General features: G+C 39.9%; 1 protein-coding gene across 15 annotated transcripts in view; it reads left to right on the forward strand.

The window, feature by feature from the left end:
* The window catches only part of AFF3 (ALF transcription elongation factor 3), a 685,346-nt gene that overhangs the window by 320,393 nt on the left and 346,797 nt on the right, over positions 1 to 18,156 (forward strand). For all 15 annotated transcript variants that reach the window (XM_049856158.1, XM_049856156.1, XM_049856165.1 and 12 more), the window contains one exon: positions 17,004 to 17,051. In XM_049856158.1, the coding sequence (XP_049712115.1) occupies positions 17,004 to 17,051 (48 nt within the window). The remainder of the gene's footprint in view (positions 1 to 17,003; positions 17,052 to 18,156) is intronic.

The raw sequence follows: 18,156 nt of genomic DNA on the forward strand, positions 1-18,156 counted from the left end.
TTGATGCTGGCTTTAAGATTCTTGAGTATTTTAAACTTGACATGTTATTTTTTTAATGATTTCAAACATCATTTCTTTCAGAGCCTTTCCCCCATGTTGCTGTAATATTTAACAGATGGTTCGGCAGCACTTACATTTGCATTCTGCGATACTGCCATGTTATTCGCAAAATTCCTTCTCAGAAACCTGTGATTTTTTCTCTACCTTTTCAGAATGGCCGTATGAAAGCGTGAATCGGCTCTCTCCAGGGTCCTGGGCCTGGGATAGAGATTGCGATTGCACACTGCTGCTGCGTTTCAATTTTACGTTGTGATATTTTTAGTTTTTATACCTACTATTGGAAACCCTGGTGGCGTAGTGGTTAAGTGCTGTGGCTGCCAAGCAAAAGGTCAGCAGTTCGAATCTACCAGGCGCTCCTTAGAAACTCTATGGGGCAGTTCTGCTCTTCCCTATAGGGTTGCTATGAGTCGAAATCGACTCGACAGCAGTGGGTTTTTTGTTTTTTTTTTTTATACCTACTATTATTATTATTTTTTATTATTAGTATACGGTCTTATCTCAAACAGCCCCTCTTACCCAAAGGACTGAAAGTACACGCTATACCTTTGTGATACAGATACAATGATATAATGCTACTGTGAGAGGATCTTACTGACTGTGCCAGGTATGTATTCAAGGTAGTTTCTCCAGGGGTATTCTCCTGAGAATCATCATGTCTTTGGATTTTTTTTTTTTTTTTTTCTAAAAACTGTCTGCGTGAATATTAAACAGGGAGTCCCTTGGAGACTTCATTTTTTATTTGGGGCGTGATGGGATTAGTGCCAACGAGAAAGACATTTTCTTGCTTAACAGATTGAAAAGACCCAGGAAGCAGGAGAGGCTGTATTGATCAAAGCTGACCATGGGCCTTTCCTTTTAAAGGCACATGATGATGAAATACCTCTATTAAGATTCTTTTTTTTTTTTTTTTATGAGGACTTGTCGGGTACCTGCTTGGTGCAAAAGGTGGGTGGTTTACAGTCTAGATCATGCCCGACTGCTGGGATCCTGGTCTGTGTTTATTGGGGTTTACCCTTGATCATTGCTGTTCCCTGCCTGTGACCTGTGTTAAGTGCTTCCATGACCTCAGACTAATGTCTAAGATTTGTTGAGTCTTAAGCATCTGCATAGAACAAAATCCCGTTGCTGTCGAGTCGATTCCTACTCACAGTGACCCTGTAGGACAGAGTAGAACTGCCTCATGGGGTTTCCAAGGAGCAGCAGCTGGTGGATTTGAACTGGTGACCTTTTGGTTAGCAGCCTGAGCTCTTAAGCACTGCACCACCAGGGCTCCATATTTGTTGGTACAGTAACCTAAGTTACATCTATCAGCTTAGAGGTACAGTGGGAGGTGAAAACACACTTGTGTTGCTACAACCATGTGTCTAGAACACATTTTAAGCTTCACTGAGTAGGTCTTTATAGAGATTAAAGCTTCAGTGGAAGGGGGCAGGAGCTTCATCTCTGTTGAATGAAATCTTTGATTTTCTAAAGCCAGAATAACAAAAAGACCTAAAAAGCAAAAGTCTTTATATTTCCCACCTCTGAGCCTAGATTTTGCCTCTGGCAAGCTGATGGGAGCCTCCAGCAGCGCTCAGAGTAGATGATAAAGTTCTGTAGAAGCAAACTCCAGCCCAAAGGCAGGAATGAAAAAGAATGTTTTCCTGGCCTTCACAATGTACAAAGCAGGAATGAGAAGTAAAAAAATTTCATGGCCTTCACAATGCATAAAATATTTTTTGTAAAACGTCTGTGTGAGTAAAGTTTGCTCTTGTTGTTACGTGCCGTTGAGTCAGTTCCGACTGATCAAGACCCTGTGTACAACCGAAAAAAACACTGCCCAGTCCTTTACCATCTTCACTATCACTATTATGGTTGAGCCCATTGTGGCAGCCACTGTGTCAATCCATCTTGTTGAGGGTCTTCCTCTTTTTCGCTGACCCTCTACCGAGCATGATTTAGAAACCAGAAAGAAGAGGACATGAAAGCCGGCAGCTGGAGTTTCATTATTACCAGTAGAAGTGGGATTCGTCATGTCTGGCGTATTTATGGAATGTCATAGACTCCCTGTACTTGCTATCTTGCTTCGGAAAATCTTTCTTGTTTTCGTATGAAGCATCATTTATGATGTATCTTCTAAGGGAAGTCTTTTCATTGCAGGGTTAAAAGTAAAACAGATACTGCCTAAGTGTACTATTTTCATCAATAATGAGTTTAACCCTGGGTTTGCTGCGACCTGTAGCCCTGTAAATCTTTCTCTCTGAGAGAATGCCTACATATTATCATTATACACAGTTCTCGTTCGGTTCCTGTGGATGGCATCTTTCCTAGCTTGCTAATTAGAAGTACACAGAACTGAAATGCTTGAAGTTAAATAATGTAAACAGGGTTGTAATAGATTTTCATGTTGAAGACTTTTATTGATTTATCATAGTTCATTAAAAGCTCTCAAATCTACCCAATTAATCTACTTAATTTATAGAATGCTATAATAACTTATTTTCATACTGTAATATTGGTACTTTTAGAGCGTTCTTTTTATTCTTTGTAGAGATTTTCTTCACAAATAACTCATACCAAAAAAGAAAACAAAACTATTGAGTCGACTCTGACTCCTCATGGTGATGCCACATGTCACAGTAGAGCTGCTCCATAGGGCTTTTTTGGCTGTAATCTTAACAGAAGCAGATTGGAAGAACTTAAGTTCCTTTGCTAATGTCAGTGGTCTCTGTGTTAGCTGCTAAGTTTAATAAAGTACCCAAATACAAAACATTATACAGAGTTATAGAGGTCTGGTACGTTACTTATAGCGAGGAGCCCTGGTGGCACAGTGATTAAGCGTTTGCCTGCTAACCAAAAGGTTGGCAGCTCAAATCCACCAGCTGCTGCTTGGAAACCCTATAGGGCAATTCTTCTCTGTCCTAGAAGGTTGCTATGAGTCGGAATCGACTCAACGGCAATGGATTTTATTTATTTATTTTTTCTTATACCTACTTTACAAATGAGAAAGCTGAGGTTCAGAGAATTTAGGTAACTTTCCCCGGGGGGACACGTGTGACAAATGGCAGCACTGGGCGAGATTGTTAGGACCTGCAACAAACTTAGATGTCTGTAGTTTTGGGTTCTACTTTAGAAAAAGTTAGAGCATTTGTGTTTTCCTGGCATCTCTATGGTTTCTTTAAGATACTGGTTCCGTGATCACATCAGCAAGTTCTTTCAATGATACTAAGTACAACATGTTGTGGTTAAAAGCATTCTCTCAGTATTGCCGCCTAACTGGGGTTTGAATTCCCACCTACCCACTTTTGTTCTACTCCTTCTAACTTGAAAGACGGTTCTTGGTGTAAAGATAGAAGGCAAATCGTGCTTTTTTTTTTTTCCTGTCATCTGTTGATTTTGTACAATTCCACATGATACCATCTACCTAGGCAGTGGGCAGCCTCCTCCTAGTCTTACTCTTTAGACTACCGCCTGGATTTTTTATGTACTCCCTTTTGTTGCATGTTACATTATTAAAAGCTCTGTATCATTTATTCCGTTATTCCTGGTGAGTTTCTGGGTGTCTTTTTTTCTACAGCCTAAAGGAAGTCATTTCTAAGAATCATCTATTTTCACTGCTAGAAATTGTGTCCATAATCAAACATAGCATGTTATTTGGTATTATTTTGGAACGAAGGTTGAGAGATAAATGATTTTTCTATTTTTAATGTTTTTTGCTTTTCCTTTAGGCTTTTCTGCTATGGTATTAGATAGAAAATAACCTTGACTAATTTTCATTCACACTTTCTGACTTAATTTGACTTCTTGTTGATATTTATCCCAGAATGGCATTTTTCATCAAATGATAATATAAACAGCATTTAATATTGGGTGTGTTTTAACTAAATTTCAAGCTTTTAATTTTTTTTCAAGAAATACAGTTAGAATGTGTTACACTGGAAAGGGGTATTCTTGACAACAAATTTGCCTTATCATCAATTCTGTAATAAAACAATCTCTTGCGAAAAGCCAAGTAAGCCCAAGGTTGTAAAACCCAAAAGTTACCTACACAAATGGTTTCCTCCCAATTGTTCCCCGTGTTTGGAATATCTTACACATGGTGTTTGACAGCATTCTAGAGAAAAGGTCTACATTCTGTCCAAATAGAATCTTAACCATAATAATCTCAGCATATTTAAAATGTGTTATTTTTATCAACCTTTTGATTTTATAGAACTTCTTTTTTCCCTTTGGATTGCAACTCCATGAGTTTTGTGATACTGTCCTAGAGGATTTTATTTTAAAAATAAATAAATGCTCAGATTTTTCATGCATAAACTAGTTTATTGCAAGGTAGTCATGGCAAGGCATGCAAGTAAGACTTCAAGACATTCATTTAGCATGGGAGAATCAGAATACAATGTTAGTTCAATGATTAGAGTTCAAATCTTTAGACTTGGCTTTTACCTTTAACTAGTGGTCTCAGGAGGACTTGACCACCTCTGGAACTCAGAGTAGGTTCTTGTTACTAGGGTTTGAGGTCAGTTGTGGTGGGTAGTATCTCAGCAGCCTTTCAGTCTTCAGAGGAAGTGAGTCAGAGAGAACTCTTGCCGCCACTGTCTTGTTCTCCAACAAGTGAGCAGAAATCGAGGGTTTATATACAATTTCTTTATCTTGACTTCACAAGATAGAGATTAGGAGCTGCCATGTTTAACCAAGATAAGTACGTTTTATTGCCAATTAAGGGAATTGTTGTATGGCATATTTATGTCTCAAGGCTAATTACAGAGGTTTGATTAATGTTACAAATCTTTATCACAGTGTGCAGGTGCACAGCTATCTTAGGAAGGTTGTTTATCATAGTTCCATTACCTGTTCCCAAGGGTAAAACAACTTTCTAATGACTTATAGTTTCTAACAACTTACAGTTAATGGTTAGAGAGCATCAAAGAAGTATACATGTTTCTGTTTCTAAGTTCAGAGATTTTCTACTGAAAGCCTCACATTATAAGTGACTTATATGTAGTTGTTTAAAAGTATTATAGAAATCATCATACACCTGTTGCTTTTGAGTCGATTCCAGCTCATGCTGACCCTATAGGACAGAGTGGAACTTCCCCATAGGGTTTCCAAGGCTGTAATCTTTACAGAAGCAGACCACCACATCTTTCTCCCACAGGGCAGCTGGTGGGTTCAAACCGTTGACCTTTCGGTCAGCAGCCGAGCACTTAACCACCGCTACCAGGGCTCCTTAGAAAGCATTATAACAGTGTAAAAAGTATTATAGTAGCAAACATAATAGTGACTTCTACATAGATGATTTGAAAGCATCACAGAAAGCATACATAACAGATAAAAATGATAGGATTTTTTTCTCATCAGGCCCCCCAGAGGCATTGAGGTTGCTCCACTCTACCTGGAGGAAGAGCTGTGGGAAACAGTTCTGGTCTCTTAACAGAAGGGACATAGGGAGCTGAAGTGTCTCTTCCCTTCCTGAGTTGCCTGGCGAAGATCTTTAGAGGATTGCTTAATTTGATGATGTTTTACATGGGAATTCAGTGTCAGGAGGCACTACCAAGGGCATTGGAGACTTGTCCTGATAGGAGAGGCTTGTCCTGATTAATGCTTGGATTAATAGCCAGGTTCAACCCCAGGTACCCCAAGTTCAACAAGCAAACAAACTCCCTTTGCCTTGCACTGGGTCGCAGAGGCTGTTTTTTTGAAGGAACTGATAATTTTATAGGAATATAAAGGAAAAGGTAAAATCCATTACCGCTGTAACAGCTCTTCTCTCGATATTTTGTAAATATTTTATAGGAGTAATGGTAGAGCCACACTGGCAGAGTCAAGAATAAAAGTGCTGCAAATGTTCACAAATTAAAAAAAAAAAAACAAAGGGTGGAGGGGTGGTGGAGAGAATCCCTTTAAATATGCCTTTGTAGGTAGACATAAAAATATAAAATGCTGAAGCTTAAAAAAGTCTCACAAGCCAAGAAAAATATGTACCAGTTTCTCATCCACATTTTCCAGGACTACTTACTCCCACCTCCCAGGTAAACTTTCTCCTCCAGCTGATTACAGCTGGATTTATCTTTTCAGCATCTGTTTATAGTATAACTCCGCAGAAAGCAAACCTAGAAACAGTTGATGTTGGGTACCCAAAATAAGCTCTGTTCTGGGGTCAGGCAGACCTGAGTTCCTGCTGGGGGCGGGGGTCAGATGATAAATGGAGGTAAACCATCCTTGAAAAATCTGATGTATAAAGGGGTATTTGTGAATGCCCTTTATGTCTTTTAGCAAAATGCTGAAGTAAAATTAATAGAATGTGCCAAATAGAGTATTATCAAATACATAACACCACTTTTTCATTTCTCCCCAGGTTTAAAAACAAATTATCTTCCCTACAAATTACAGGTGTTCAGAGCGTCTTTAATTGGTTAATTTCTTCAGCCACATTGGATTACTCTCCCCATTTTTGGAAGCTTTTGAGCTTCCAAAGAATTCAAAGAGAAAACCATGTTCCTGCCTATAAATGATAATCAAGTGAGGTTTTCCTATATGTTTCCTCCATCACTTAGGAGAAAAAGGAAATGTTATGGGTGACGTCCTATTAGCAAGCCATGTAAGTACCCATTGCTGTCAAGTCGATTCCGATTCATAGCGACCTTAAAGGACAGAGTAGAACTGCCCGTTAGAATTTGCAAGGAGTGAATGGTGAATTCAAGTGGCCGACCTTTTGGTTAGCAGGTGAATGCTTAACCAGTGTGCCACCAGGGCTCCTTGCTATGATAACATACCAGAAATAGATGGTGGAGGGGTGGGTAAGACTCAGGAAAATGTTAAAAAGGAAATGCCACATTTCAGAAGTGTCAGTGAAACCAGCCTGTCTTGTGAGGGTTAAATAACGTCACATCGTTACTCCTGCCTGAGCCCACGTGATCTCCTTGGTGCCAAAAACAAAGTCCGCACAGTTAGGATGAGAAAACGTGGAGGTTTTGGAGTGTTCTTATCAATGTCAGATTACAGGCGGGAAGCGCGTGTTCATTATCACTGTTGTGTAGTAACATTATGCAGCATTGGCTGGACAGTGTGGGAGATGACCCCAGCAGACAGTACGGGGGCACTTTACTGGGACATGATCCTGTGGAAAAGCACTCACTGTCAATTAGTGATCAGTATTATGTAAGATTCTAATCTCTGTATGGCATCGATAGGCTTTTGACAAGGTCAGTGCATGACTACTTAATTTTCTGAAGAACAAATGCACTTTTAATTACAAGCTCTGATTGAGATCACTAATTTTTGTTATAAAATAGTAATCATAATTGAAAGACCTTGTTCTGTGTCTAAGAATCTGATAGAAAATTGAGTATTAACTCCGTAATAATATTGCGTGTTGATAGAAGGTGAATACTTGTTCTATAATTCATAGCTTCCAAGGTTGGGATTAGAGATGACAGGTAACTAGCTAATAGTCTCTGTAGTAGTGTCTATAAGCTTAATTTTAATTAAGTAAATAAATTTTGATTTTCTAGAATTTGCCTTTAAGGTAGCTCTGGTGAATTTTTTTTTCCTTTGTTATATAGATGAGCAGCCTCATTGCTTATAAAATCTTTTTTTTAGTACGTTGACCATTTATTTATTCATTCATTCAATAAACTTCACTGAGTGCTGTGTTAGTCATCTAGTGCTGCTATAACAGAAATACCACAAGGGGAGGGCTTTAACAAACAGAAGTTTATTCTCTCATAGTTTAGGAGGCTAGAAGTCCACATTCAGGGGCCCACTTCCAGAGGAAGGCTTTCTCTCTCTGTCAGCCCTGGGGAAAAGGTCCTTGTCGTCAATCTTCCTCTGGCCTAGGAGCTTCTCAGGACAGGGACCCCAGGTCCAAAGGATGCGCTGTTCTCCAGGCACATATTTCTTGGTAGTATGAGGTCCCTCAGCCTCTCTGTTGGCTTTTCTCTTTCATATCTCAAAAGAGATTGACTCAAGAAACAACCTAATCGTATAGATTTGAGTCTTCCCTCATTAACATAACTGCCTCTAATCCTGCCTCATTAACATCATAGAGGTAGGATTTAAAACGCATAGGAAAATCACATCAGATGACAAAATGGTGGACAAGTCACACAATACTGGGAATCATGGCCTAAGCAAGTTGACACACATATTTGGGGGACATAATTCAATCCATAACAAGTGCCTACTATGTTGTACCAAGTACTCTGCTAGGAACTGTTAAGAAAACACATAAATGAGAGATAGTGTATCTACTGTAAAGACTTCTAAAATCTACTAATACAAGTAAATAGTAGCCATCAACATTTTTCTCAACTTGTACTTTTCAAATTAGCATAGTATTTGTTAATACAGTAAAATCATATTAAAAAGTTAATGTTGCTTGTGGTTTGTTCCTCTCTATATATTTATTTGACTTTATGTTATACGATAGTAGTGTTAGGAGGTGTTTGAAACATCTAGCCACATCCCTTTCATTACTTTTTGTGTCTTTTAGTAGAATTCTGTTTTTTTTTTTTTATGTAAGTCTTAAACATTTCTTGTTAAGATTATTCCTCATTTAAAAAAAAAAATTATTCCTCATTTATTTTTCTTGATATTTTGAGTGTTTTTTTCATATTTCAAAAAATGTTTGGCAGTATTTTAATCATATATCTTTGTAAATACAAAGAGTAATTTGTAAATGTGTGGTTTTGCTTATTCCAAAATTTCTAAGGAATTTTTATATTCTACACTATGTTTAATTCATACTTTAATAGTTTTGAATGCTTTGTGGTTAAAGAGTCTGGGATGTATCATAACTACTTTTTGGCATTTTTTGAAGTTTTTTTGCTACGCAGTATATGATGACTTTAGTAACTGTCTCTACTGAAAAGTAGAGATTTTTTCAGTTTAATATCTCTACTAATTTAGCCTTATTTAATTTTGTTGTTGAAAGTCTTATCTCTGTTATAGTGTTTTGTGTGTATGTATATTATTGCTTAGAAAAAATAGGGGTGGATTAAAGATTTCCAACCATAGTAATTCTATTCTTCTGTCTTTTTCCTGGCGTGCCATATTTTGATGCTCTATTAATGCCCACACTCTCCAATTCATATAATATTCTTGTTATGAAGTGTCCTTTATTTGATATTAATATTGCCACCATCAGCATTTTGTTTGTACTTTTATAATATACCTTTACTCATGCTTCTAAAAATTCTTTTTGCTTATTTGTTCCTCTCAGTATTTTTATGTCTAAATAATGTTGGTTGGCAGTAGGAGCAGAAAGGAAACAGTGGTATGAGAGGCACGGTAAAAGGTGAACACGGGCTTTGCAGACTCGAGGGATGAGGAGAGGGACTGGTCAGCGTTGATGCTGGGTGTCCAGCTTGGGTGATCGGGAGCAGAGTGTGGCCCTTGGAAGGGGAGGTGTTAGGTGTCATGGACTGAATTGTGTCCCCCCAAAATATCTGTCAACTTGGCTGGGTCATGATTCCCTTGTATGACTGTCCACCATTTTATCATCTGCTGTGATTTCCCTGTGTGCTGTAAATTCCATCACTATGATGGAATGAGATGGATTAGCGGCAGTTACATTGATGAGGTCTACAAGACTAGATAGTGTCTTAAGCCAGTCTCTTTTGAGATGTAAAAGAGAGAAGCAAGCGGAGAGACATGGGAACCTCATACCACCAAGAAAGCAGTGCTGGGAGCAGAGCGCATCATTTGGACCTGAGGTTCCTGCACTGAGATGCTCCCAGACCAAGGGAAGACTGATGACAAGGACCTTCCTCCAGAGCCACAGAGAGAGAAAGCCTTCCCCTGGAGGCGATGCCCTGAGTCTGGACTTGTAGCCTATTAGACAGTGAGAGAATGAATTTCTCTTCCTTAAAGCCATCCACTTGTATTTCTGTTATAGCAGCACTAGATGACCAAGACATTAGGTTAGATGTAAGACAGGCAGAATTTGAGATAGAACTGGCTGCCTGTCTCCTTGTCCACAAGGATGACCCAGCCCCCAAAGGAGAGGCTGGGGAACACAGTTGTAGGGATGAGACTTCATATAAATTACATTGTTCCCTGAATTTGGGCCTAGATCCTTAATCTAAGGATCTGCTTCTGTGGCTTTGAATGTCACACCTAATTTCTTTGTATCTCAGTTTTTTTCCCTGTAAATCAAGAATAGTATGATTTATTTTTAAATACTTCTATGGAAATATTTAAGGAGCCTTGGTGGTGCATTGGAGCTCTGGTGATGCAGTGGTTAAGAGCTAAGCAAAAGGTGAGCAGTTTGAATCCACCAGGCGCTCCTTGGAAATCCTATGGGGCAGTTCTACTCTGTCCTGTAAGGTCGCTATGAGTCGGAATCAACTTGATGGCACCCAACGACAACAGCGACATGGATGTATTTAAGTGTCTATGTGAAAAACAATTTATAAATGCTTGTGGGCCCTTTGAGTGTTTGCGATCAAACAAAGCATTGTACTTTAAACTAGTAATATTTGAGAATGAAATGTCTGATGAAGAGTTAAACTATTTTTGAAGAATAGAAGTGTGTAGCTTCGTTTCCTCTGCAGTGAGGTGCCATTTCCCTCTGATTTTGATACAGCCTTTTTCCTAAGCCTTGCTGCCTCCACTGCTCTGTGCTTGACATGATAATTAGGGCCTTTGCTTTCACTGATAGGTTGCTGCTGGCTCTTCCTTGAGCTGTCCTTCCCCACAGCTTAGCTCCTTAGGTTTCTCTGGCAGAGTGTGTGGTGTGGATATTTAAGTGGTAGGATTTGGGAAAAGCAGTTACGCGAGAAGAGACAGTGAGAGGCAAGGCTGTGCAGAGGTGGAAACAGCTGGGGTTGCTAGCTTTTAACTGAAGTTTAGTTGGAAGTTCAATGAGGTGAGACTGTTAAGACAGATTTCAAAATGCAGCGATAGGAAAACGAGGTGGGTTCATCAAAGCCGGGTAAATACGGAACAACAGCTCAGCAACTCAGCATGAAACAACAGCTACAAACCTTCAAAAAAAATACAGAGTAATTAAAATTTACATTGTTCAGACTTCCTTCTCGATAGGTGCCTTTCCAAGGAAACCAATAACTTTATTGTGAAAAATACAAACACAAATTTGGAGATATAAATTACAGGCATGTTTCAAACCTTGTTCATAAACATTGACAGTTTTTAAAACGTAAATATAATCAGAGCGTATACGACTGCAGCCGAAACCAGATTTGAGAAAGAGCTCAAGGAGACCAAAGACCCTCCAGTCCCCCCGTGCCCTACCCACTTTGTTGTTATTGTTCCCTGCCCTCAAGGTGGCCCTGACTTATGGTGACCCTGTGGAACAGTAGAACAAAACACTGCCCGGTCCTAGGCCATCACCATTATCGATTTGTGGTCCAGAGGGTTTTCATTGGTGATTTTTGGAAGTAGATTGCCCGGCCTTTCTTCTTAGTCCATCTCAGACTGGAAGCTCTGCTGAAACCTGTTCAGCGTCATAGCAACACACAAGCCCCCACTGACAGACGGGTGATGGCTACACACAAGGTATATTGGCTGGGAACCGAACCTGGGTCTCCTACGTGGAAGGCTAGAATTCTACTACTGAGCCACCACTGTCCTCAGCACCCTGCCTACCCATCCATCACCTTTTGTGTATTTAGATAAGTCGAGGGGGAATTCCATTCTCCAGTTTTTGAGGTCACAAATCCTTCTTTCTTTCTTGTTAATACCCTGGAGGGATGGTAGCTTTGACCCGCTCTTCCCACTTCTTCTCCCATCTCCACCCCCTTTGGTCTGCGCAGGGAACGTTAGAGGTTAGTGAATGAAAGACAGAGTGACTAAGTGTTAGATAATTGGCAGCATGGGAGTGAAGGAGGAAACTTTCACAAATATTATCTGAATTCTTTTATTTTTCCTCTTTAAGCATTAAAGTCACCTCAGCCTGAGCCATTCCTAGCGTTGAGCTTAGGGTAACAGCATTGAGTGTAGGGAGACTGCACGAGATAGTAGGAGTTTCACTGAACTGGTACTGAAGAAATGTGAGTTTTGACTTGACTGCCTCTTGTGGCCAGAGCGATTTTGGACAAAGCCTTTCTACCTCTATGGGCCATGGTTTCTCTGTCTGTTAAAGTCATTCGGTTGGCTTGAAATGACCTCCAAGTTCCTTCCAATTGAAACATTCTATGATACTGTGCCCCATGGATCAACCCCCATCCAGATGGGATCTTGGAGACTTAAATCAGGGTAGTACCCGTCTTGGGTTTCTAGGAGTCAGAAATGTTCCGGAGCAGACCCAAGATTTTCTTCCGCCAGAGACTACTTGTGCTGTAATATAAGGCCGGGACTTCCTGAGCCTATTGTTGGAAGTCCCTTGTCTTGGCCTCACTTCCGGAACTTCATCAGCTTTAGAAGGGGCATTCATAATAGGGAATGACCTAGTTGTGCCCAGACCTCAAGGCTCATGATTGGTGCTGTGGTCAGGATGACCCAACTTAGTAATCCTATGTACCCCATCTGTACTAACAAGGGAAGTATTTAACAGAGAATCTAGCCTGCTTTTCTCCTTCAATGCACCCCCTTATCAGGATAGGGTATTAGAAATGTATAGGGTTATAGGGAGAGGTAGTCATAAAGGGAACCTGTCATTTGTATAAATCACTTCAAATGAATTAATATTGAGAGGAGTTTAGCTTTAAGAATCAAACCCCAAGGTTTAATTTACAGAATCTAGTATGTATGTTTTTTTTTTTTTTTTTAGTATGTATGTAGCTGTACCTGGGTAATTCCACCATGAAAATATGAGGTCAAGTTTTTATTGATTAATTTTTTTTAAGATGGAAAAAAGAAAATACATCAAGAATTTAGCACGTGCTCTGTCAGCATGTTATACAGTAGGGATGGGTTGGGAATTGGATGTAGGGTAAGAGAAATTGTCGTGGGTTTGAGGATATATTTTCCAGTTGAAACCACACATTCTGCTGAACACTGAAAGCTGAAGGAGTTCATTCCAAGGGACCATCAAACCCTGGACTGACCAAGGCTTTATCATACAGCTGTCGTGATGGTTCTAGGCTGCCCTTGAAAGGGCACAGGTGTGGGGTTAGGTTCCAGAAGAGCTCTCAGATTCAGCTGAATTGGAGTGTCAGCATGGTGAAGTTTGCAGAGCAATCCTGGAGTAAGACACTGGGAATGGGAGTTGGGGCGTATAAGTTGTGTGTTGCCAAACTAGAGCGTCTATTAGGAAAACAGGAGGAGGGATGAGTGTATGAAAAAGGGCACTGAAATATTAGCAAAAGCATTTGTATCTCCTGATACTGTTATTTACCACTCTTTTCCTTGATTTGTAAGGAGAGACACGTATGTTATGTTCAAGCACTATTAGCAACAGTGGCCATGCCTAATGCTTTGTTTTTCATCTTTTAATAATGAAACTAGAATGGAATAAGTTACACAAAGATAAATATTCATATTTTAACTATAAGTTATCGAATAATTGATAAGAAAATAAACTTCGCTTAAAATTTCCCAAATTATTGTATCAAAGACCTAAATATAAGAGATAAAAACTTAAAAATTTTTAGAAGAAAGCATAAGGGTAAATCTTTATGATCTTGAATTTGGCAGTGGTTTCTTAGATATGACACCAAAAGCGCAAGCAACAGAAGGAATAATAGATAAGTCGGACTTAATCAAAATTAAAATGTTTGGTCCATAAAAGGACACTAGCAAGAAAGTGAAAAGATAACCCACAAAATGGAAAAAAGTTTGCAAACTGTGTATCTGATAAGGGTCTAGTATCCAGACTATGCCAAAAACTCTTACAACTTAACAACAAAAAGTCAAACAAACGAATTTAAAAATGGGCAAAGGATTCAAATAGACATTTCTCCAAAGAGGATATACAAATGGCCAACAAGCACATGAAAAGATGATCGTGCCATTAGTCACTAAAGACAAACAAATCAAACCCATTGCCATCAAGTTGATTCCGTAGGAAAATGCAAATCAAAACCACACTATCACACCACTTCACACCCACGGAATGGCCATAATAACAAGTGTTGGTGAGGATGTGAAGAAATTATAACCTTCGTACATTACTGATGGGAACGTACAATGGTTCAGCTACTATGAAAAACAGTTTGGCAGTTCCTCCATAAGTTAAAAATAGAATCACCGTATAACTCAGCAGTCCTAGTCCCAGGCATAGACCCAAAAGAATTGAAAACAGGTGTTCAAACAAAAACTTATACGCTTCCTAGAAGCACTATCACAACAGCGAAAGATGGAAACAACCCAGATGTCCCTCAACCAATGAATGGATAAGCAAAAGGTGGTATATCCACACAAGGAAGTATTATTCAGCCATATAAAGGGATAATGTGCTGATACATGCCACAACACGGAAACATTAGGCTAAGTGCAAGAGGCCAGAGACAAGACACCACATACTGTATGATTTCACTTATGTAAATATCCAGAAGAGGCAATCCATAGAGACAGAAAGCCGATCAGTGGTTGCCAGAGGTTGGGGGTAGGGAATAATGGGGGTGGCAGCTTAATGTATACATGATTTCCATTTGGGGTAATGAAAAATTTCTGGAATAAATAGTCATGTTTGCACAATGTTGTACACATACTTAATGTCACTAAAGTATTTTCAAGTATACTTGAAAATAGTCAATTTTATGTTATATGGATTTTACCTCCCCCCCCATATACACAAAGTTCCCAAATTATATAAAACTTACAGAAACCCTGGTAATGAAATACCTTTGACAAACAGAAAAGCTCATGTTTGCTAAATGAGCGGATATATCTCGAGCATAGCCCTTGAGAGGACTGGGGAACGCTTCTAGGACAGAAAATGTACAGGAATGAGACTTGTGTTTGGTCTTGGCTCTGTTATTGTATAAAAGTAACAAGTCATGTATATTTTCTGGGCCCTGTAGGGAGACTTGGACAAATCCTCTATTTCTAGGTATGGGAAGGTCTCAGTCATATGTGGGATCTTTTCAGGTCTCACCTTCCTTCATCCTGTAGAATATTTCAAGCAGAATGTTCTACTAGCAGAAAAAGGAGTAATAGGAGTGGCGTAAACTAAAGGGTGGAGAAGGTACAGCCTTTTACTATTTAAAAGCCCCAGAGTTGATTCTGCTAGGCTTCACATTCCTGAGAACTACAGGCAATGGACTCATTCATTTCTTCATGCATTATGCACCAACAAGTATTTATTGCATACACTCAGTACTGTGTGCAACACAGTGCTGAAAGACACGGAGCTTTGGAATTCATGGAGTCAATGCTCTACAGGGCGGAGGTATTGTTGAAGAGTTAATTATTGAATTACAGTTGTGGCGAGTGCCTTGAAGAAGGAAAGGGTGCTGGGAGAGAGCACTGCAGGGCCAAGGAAAGCTGCTCCAAGGAAGTAATGCTCACGTTGTGATCTGAAGGATGACTTGGGATTAACTAGGAAAGCCGGGAAAGGTGCTGTCATGGATTGAATTCTGTCCCCCCAAAATATCTGTCAACTTGGCTATGTCATGATTCCCAGTATTGTATGATTGTCTACAATTTTGTCATCTGATGTGATTTCCCTGTATGTTGTAAATCCTATCATTATGATGTAATGAGTTGGATTAGTGGCAGTTATACTGATGAGATCTATAAGATCAGATAGTATCTTAAGCCAATCTCTTTTGAGATATAAAAGAGAGAAGCAAGCAGAGAGACATGGGGACCTCGTACCACCAAGAAAGCAGCGCCAGGAGCAGAGTACGTCCTTTGGACCTGAGGTTCCTGCACTGAGATGCTCCCGGATCAAGGGAAGGCTGATGATAAGGACCTTCCTCCAGAGCTGACAGAGAGAGAAAGCCTTCTCCTGGAGCTGACACCCCGAATTTGGATTTCTAGCTCGCTGGACTGTGAGACGATAAACTTCTCTTTGTTAAAGCTACCCACTTGTGGTATTTCTGTTACAGCAGCACTAGATGACTAAGACAGGTACAGAGAGCATTCCTGGTTATTGGGGAATTAGGAGGAAGAAAGCAATGTCGGTTTGAAAAGACCTGGTGAAGGAACCCTCGTTCTGGGACGTCACAGAGTTGTGGTCAATGACCTCGAATTACAGGGCCAAGAAAAGTTATCTTTGGGAGACCACAGATAAAAATCTCTGCCTGCCAACAATGCTTTTGTGTCCCCACAAAACCACCGCCTGAGCTCTGGGCTACAAAACGAGCAACTACTAAACAGCGTCTCTGGAACTGAAAGTGCTCCCCAGAGTGGGCTGGGGCCTGAAGCCACCAAACCTCTATGTTCCTTTACGTCTCCACAGAATTGGGTTGCCGTGTGAGTGACAGATGAAGTGGCCCTGGAGTATGATACCCAGGACGTTGTATGAACTTTTGGAGGATGTTCCCTTTTTTCTGTTTTTGTCCCAGCAAACCAGTGAATCTAGGCTTCTAGGGCTGTGGAATTACCAGGCATTGGCTTAAGCAATCACAACTATTTCACTCTTCAGGCCGCTGTACATATTCTGTGGGTCAACTGGAACGCGAAGCCGGGTCCACTTTTGCAGCAGAGGCCATGGTTGCCATATTTTGATGGAACTCACACCTGCAGGCCACGGTCTGTGCTTAGAGTCCGTGTGGCTGGGGGACCCCAGAGCAGAGCATCTGGGGGCATGTGTGGGTTCAGGCTGGCCTGTCCAAAGTGCAGCAATGGTGGGGTAAGAAGGAGCGGTAGTCACGATGATAGCCACAATGGGAGCCTGAATCCCAAGACTGTCCCAGCAGTGAGCCAGAGTCCTCAGATTCCATTAAGGGAAAAAGAGGCTATTAATAAGTTCCCGTTTAGCATTCCATCAGTCTAGAACTGCACCAAGCTGTTCCTCACTAACTTGGAAGCTCACCTATTGCCATCCCTGCCTGTTCTCTCTGTAACCACTAATCTATGCTGTTAGGCTCAATTTGTTTTTTCTTTGCTTTCAGGAGAGTAGAGCTGGAGAAAGCAACAGCTGTGTTGAAGAAATAATCCGGGTAAGGATATTCTTTTTAACTTATCAATTCATTGGGCGTATCCATTTCACCTGTGAATGCATTATAAACGTGAACCATTGTTCGTTGCTTGATGTTTACCTTTTCTGAGGATAATCACATAAGTTGCCTAAGTGGCACTTGACAAAACTGCTTCTTTGAGAGATCCTGGAGACAGCCGGTTGAGCCGCAGCCCATGCTGGGGTCTTTGTAGAGGCTGAGACACCTCTGTATTAAAGCGATCTGTTGGAAGATGGAGAAGAGAATTTAGATGAAAAATATGGCCGTGTTCACATGTGGATGTCCCCATTTATCACCCATGGATTTAAAAGCATCCTTTAATGGTCCGTACTTTGTAAGTCAGGCAGGGGTTGCCTTGTTATTTTTCTCCTAAACTTAATTAGGATCAGAAGCACTCTGGCAAGGAGAGAATGCTCAGTGTCTGAAAATTTATTTCTGTATTGTTTTGCATATTATTATTTTCCCTATTACTCTCTTTATTGCCTGCTCTTTTCATCACTGGCATTTCTTACCTGGATTTCCTCTGTGAACCAGTCTCATGCCCAGATTAATTTAGGGTGGGCTTCTCTGCCACATTGGTGTTTTCTTGAGTATTCAAACTTATAATCAGGGTGTCGTCTTTAACTCATATTTCCTCTTCACTCATATTTTTCTAATAATTTACATTGATCAGAAAGTTGATATTACACTGGGCAAAACACCAAAACAAATTAGACCAGATGGCATGTCAATTCCTTGTAAAACTGAAAAAACAAAAACTTTATTTACATATGTTCCTAACTTTTGAACACCCCATACATTTTTTCTTGAATTGCTAGTGAATTATAGTAATATCATTATTTGGCTGAAAATTCTACATTAACAATCAAGCTTTTCTCAAAGGCAGGGTCTTCCCCTCCCCCACCCCCAGGAAGTATTATTTTATTAAATAAATCTTTTAAGTCTCAAGTTGACCATAATAATTAATTGAAGCTTGATTTGTTAAATCCATAATGATTTTTTTTTTTTCTGGCAGAGATTTACATAGAAAACAATTGTCAAAGCAGGTTGCTTCATTTCTGGCATTTAAGTTTATGCTAAATAAATA

The sequence above is a fragment of the Elephas maximus genome, chromosome 17 (assembly GCF_024166365.1).
Source record: "Elephas maximus indicus isolate mEleMax1 chromosome 17, mEleMax1 primary haplotype, whole genome shotgun sequence".
Classification (NCBI taxonomy): domain Eukaryota; kingdom Metazoa; phylum Chordata; class Mammalia; order Proboscidea; family Elephantidae; genus Elephas; species Elephas maximus.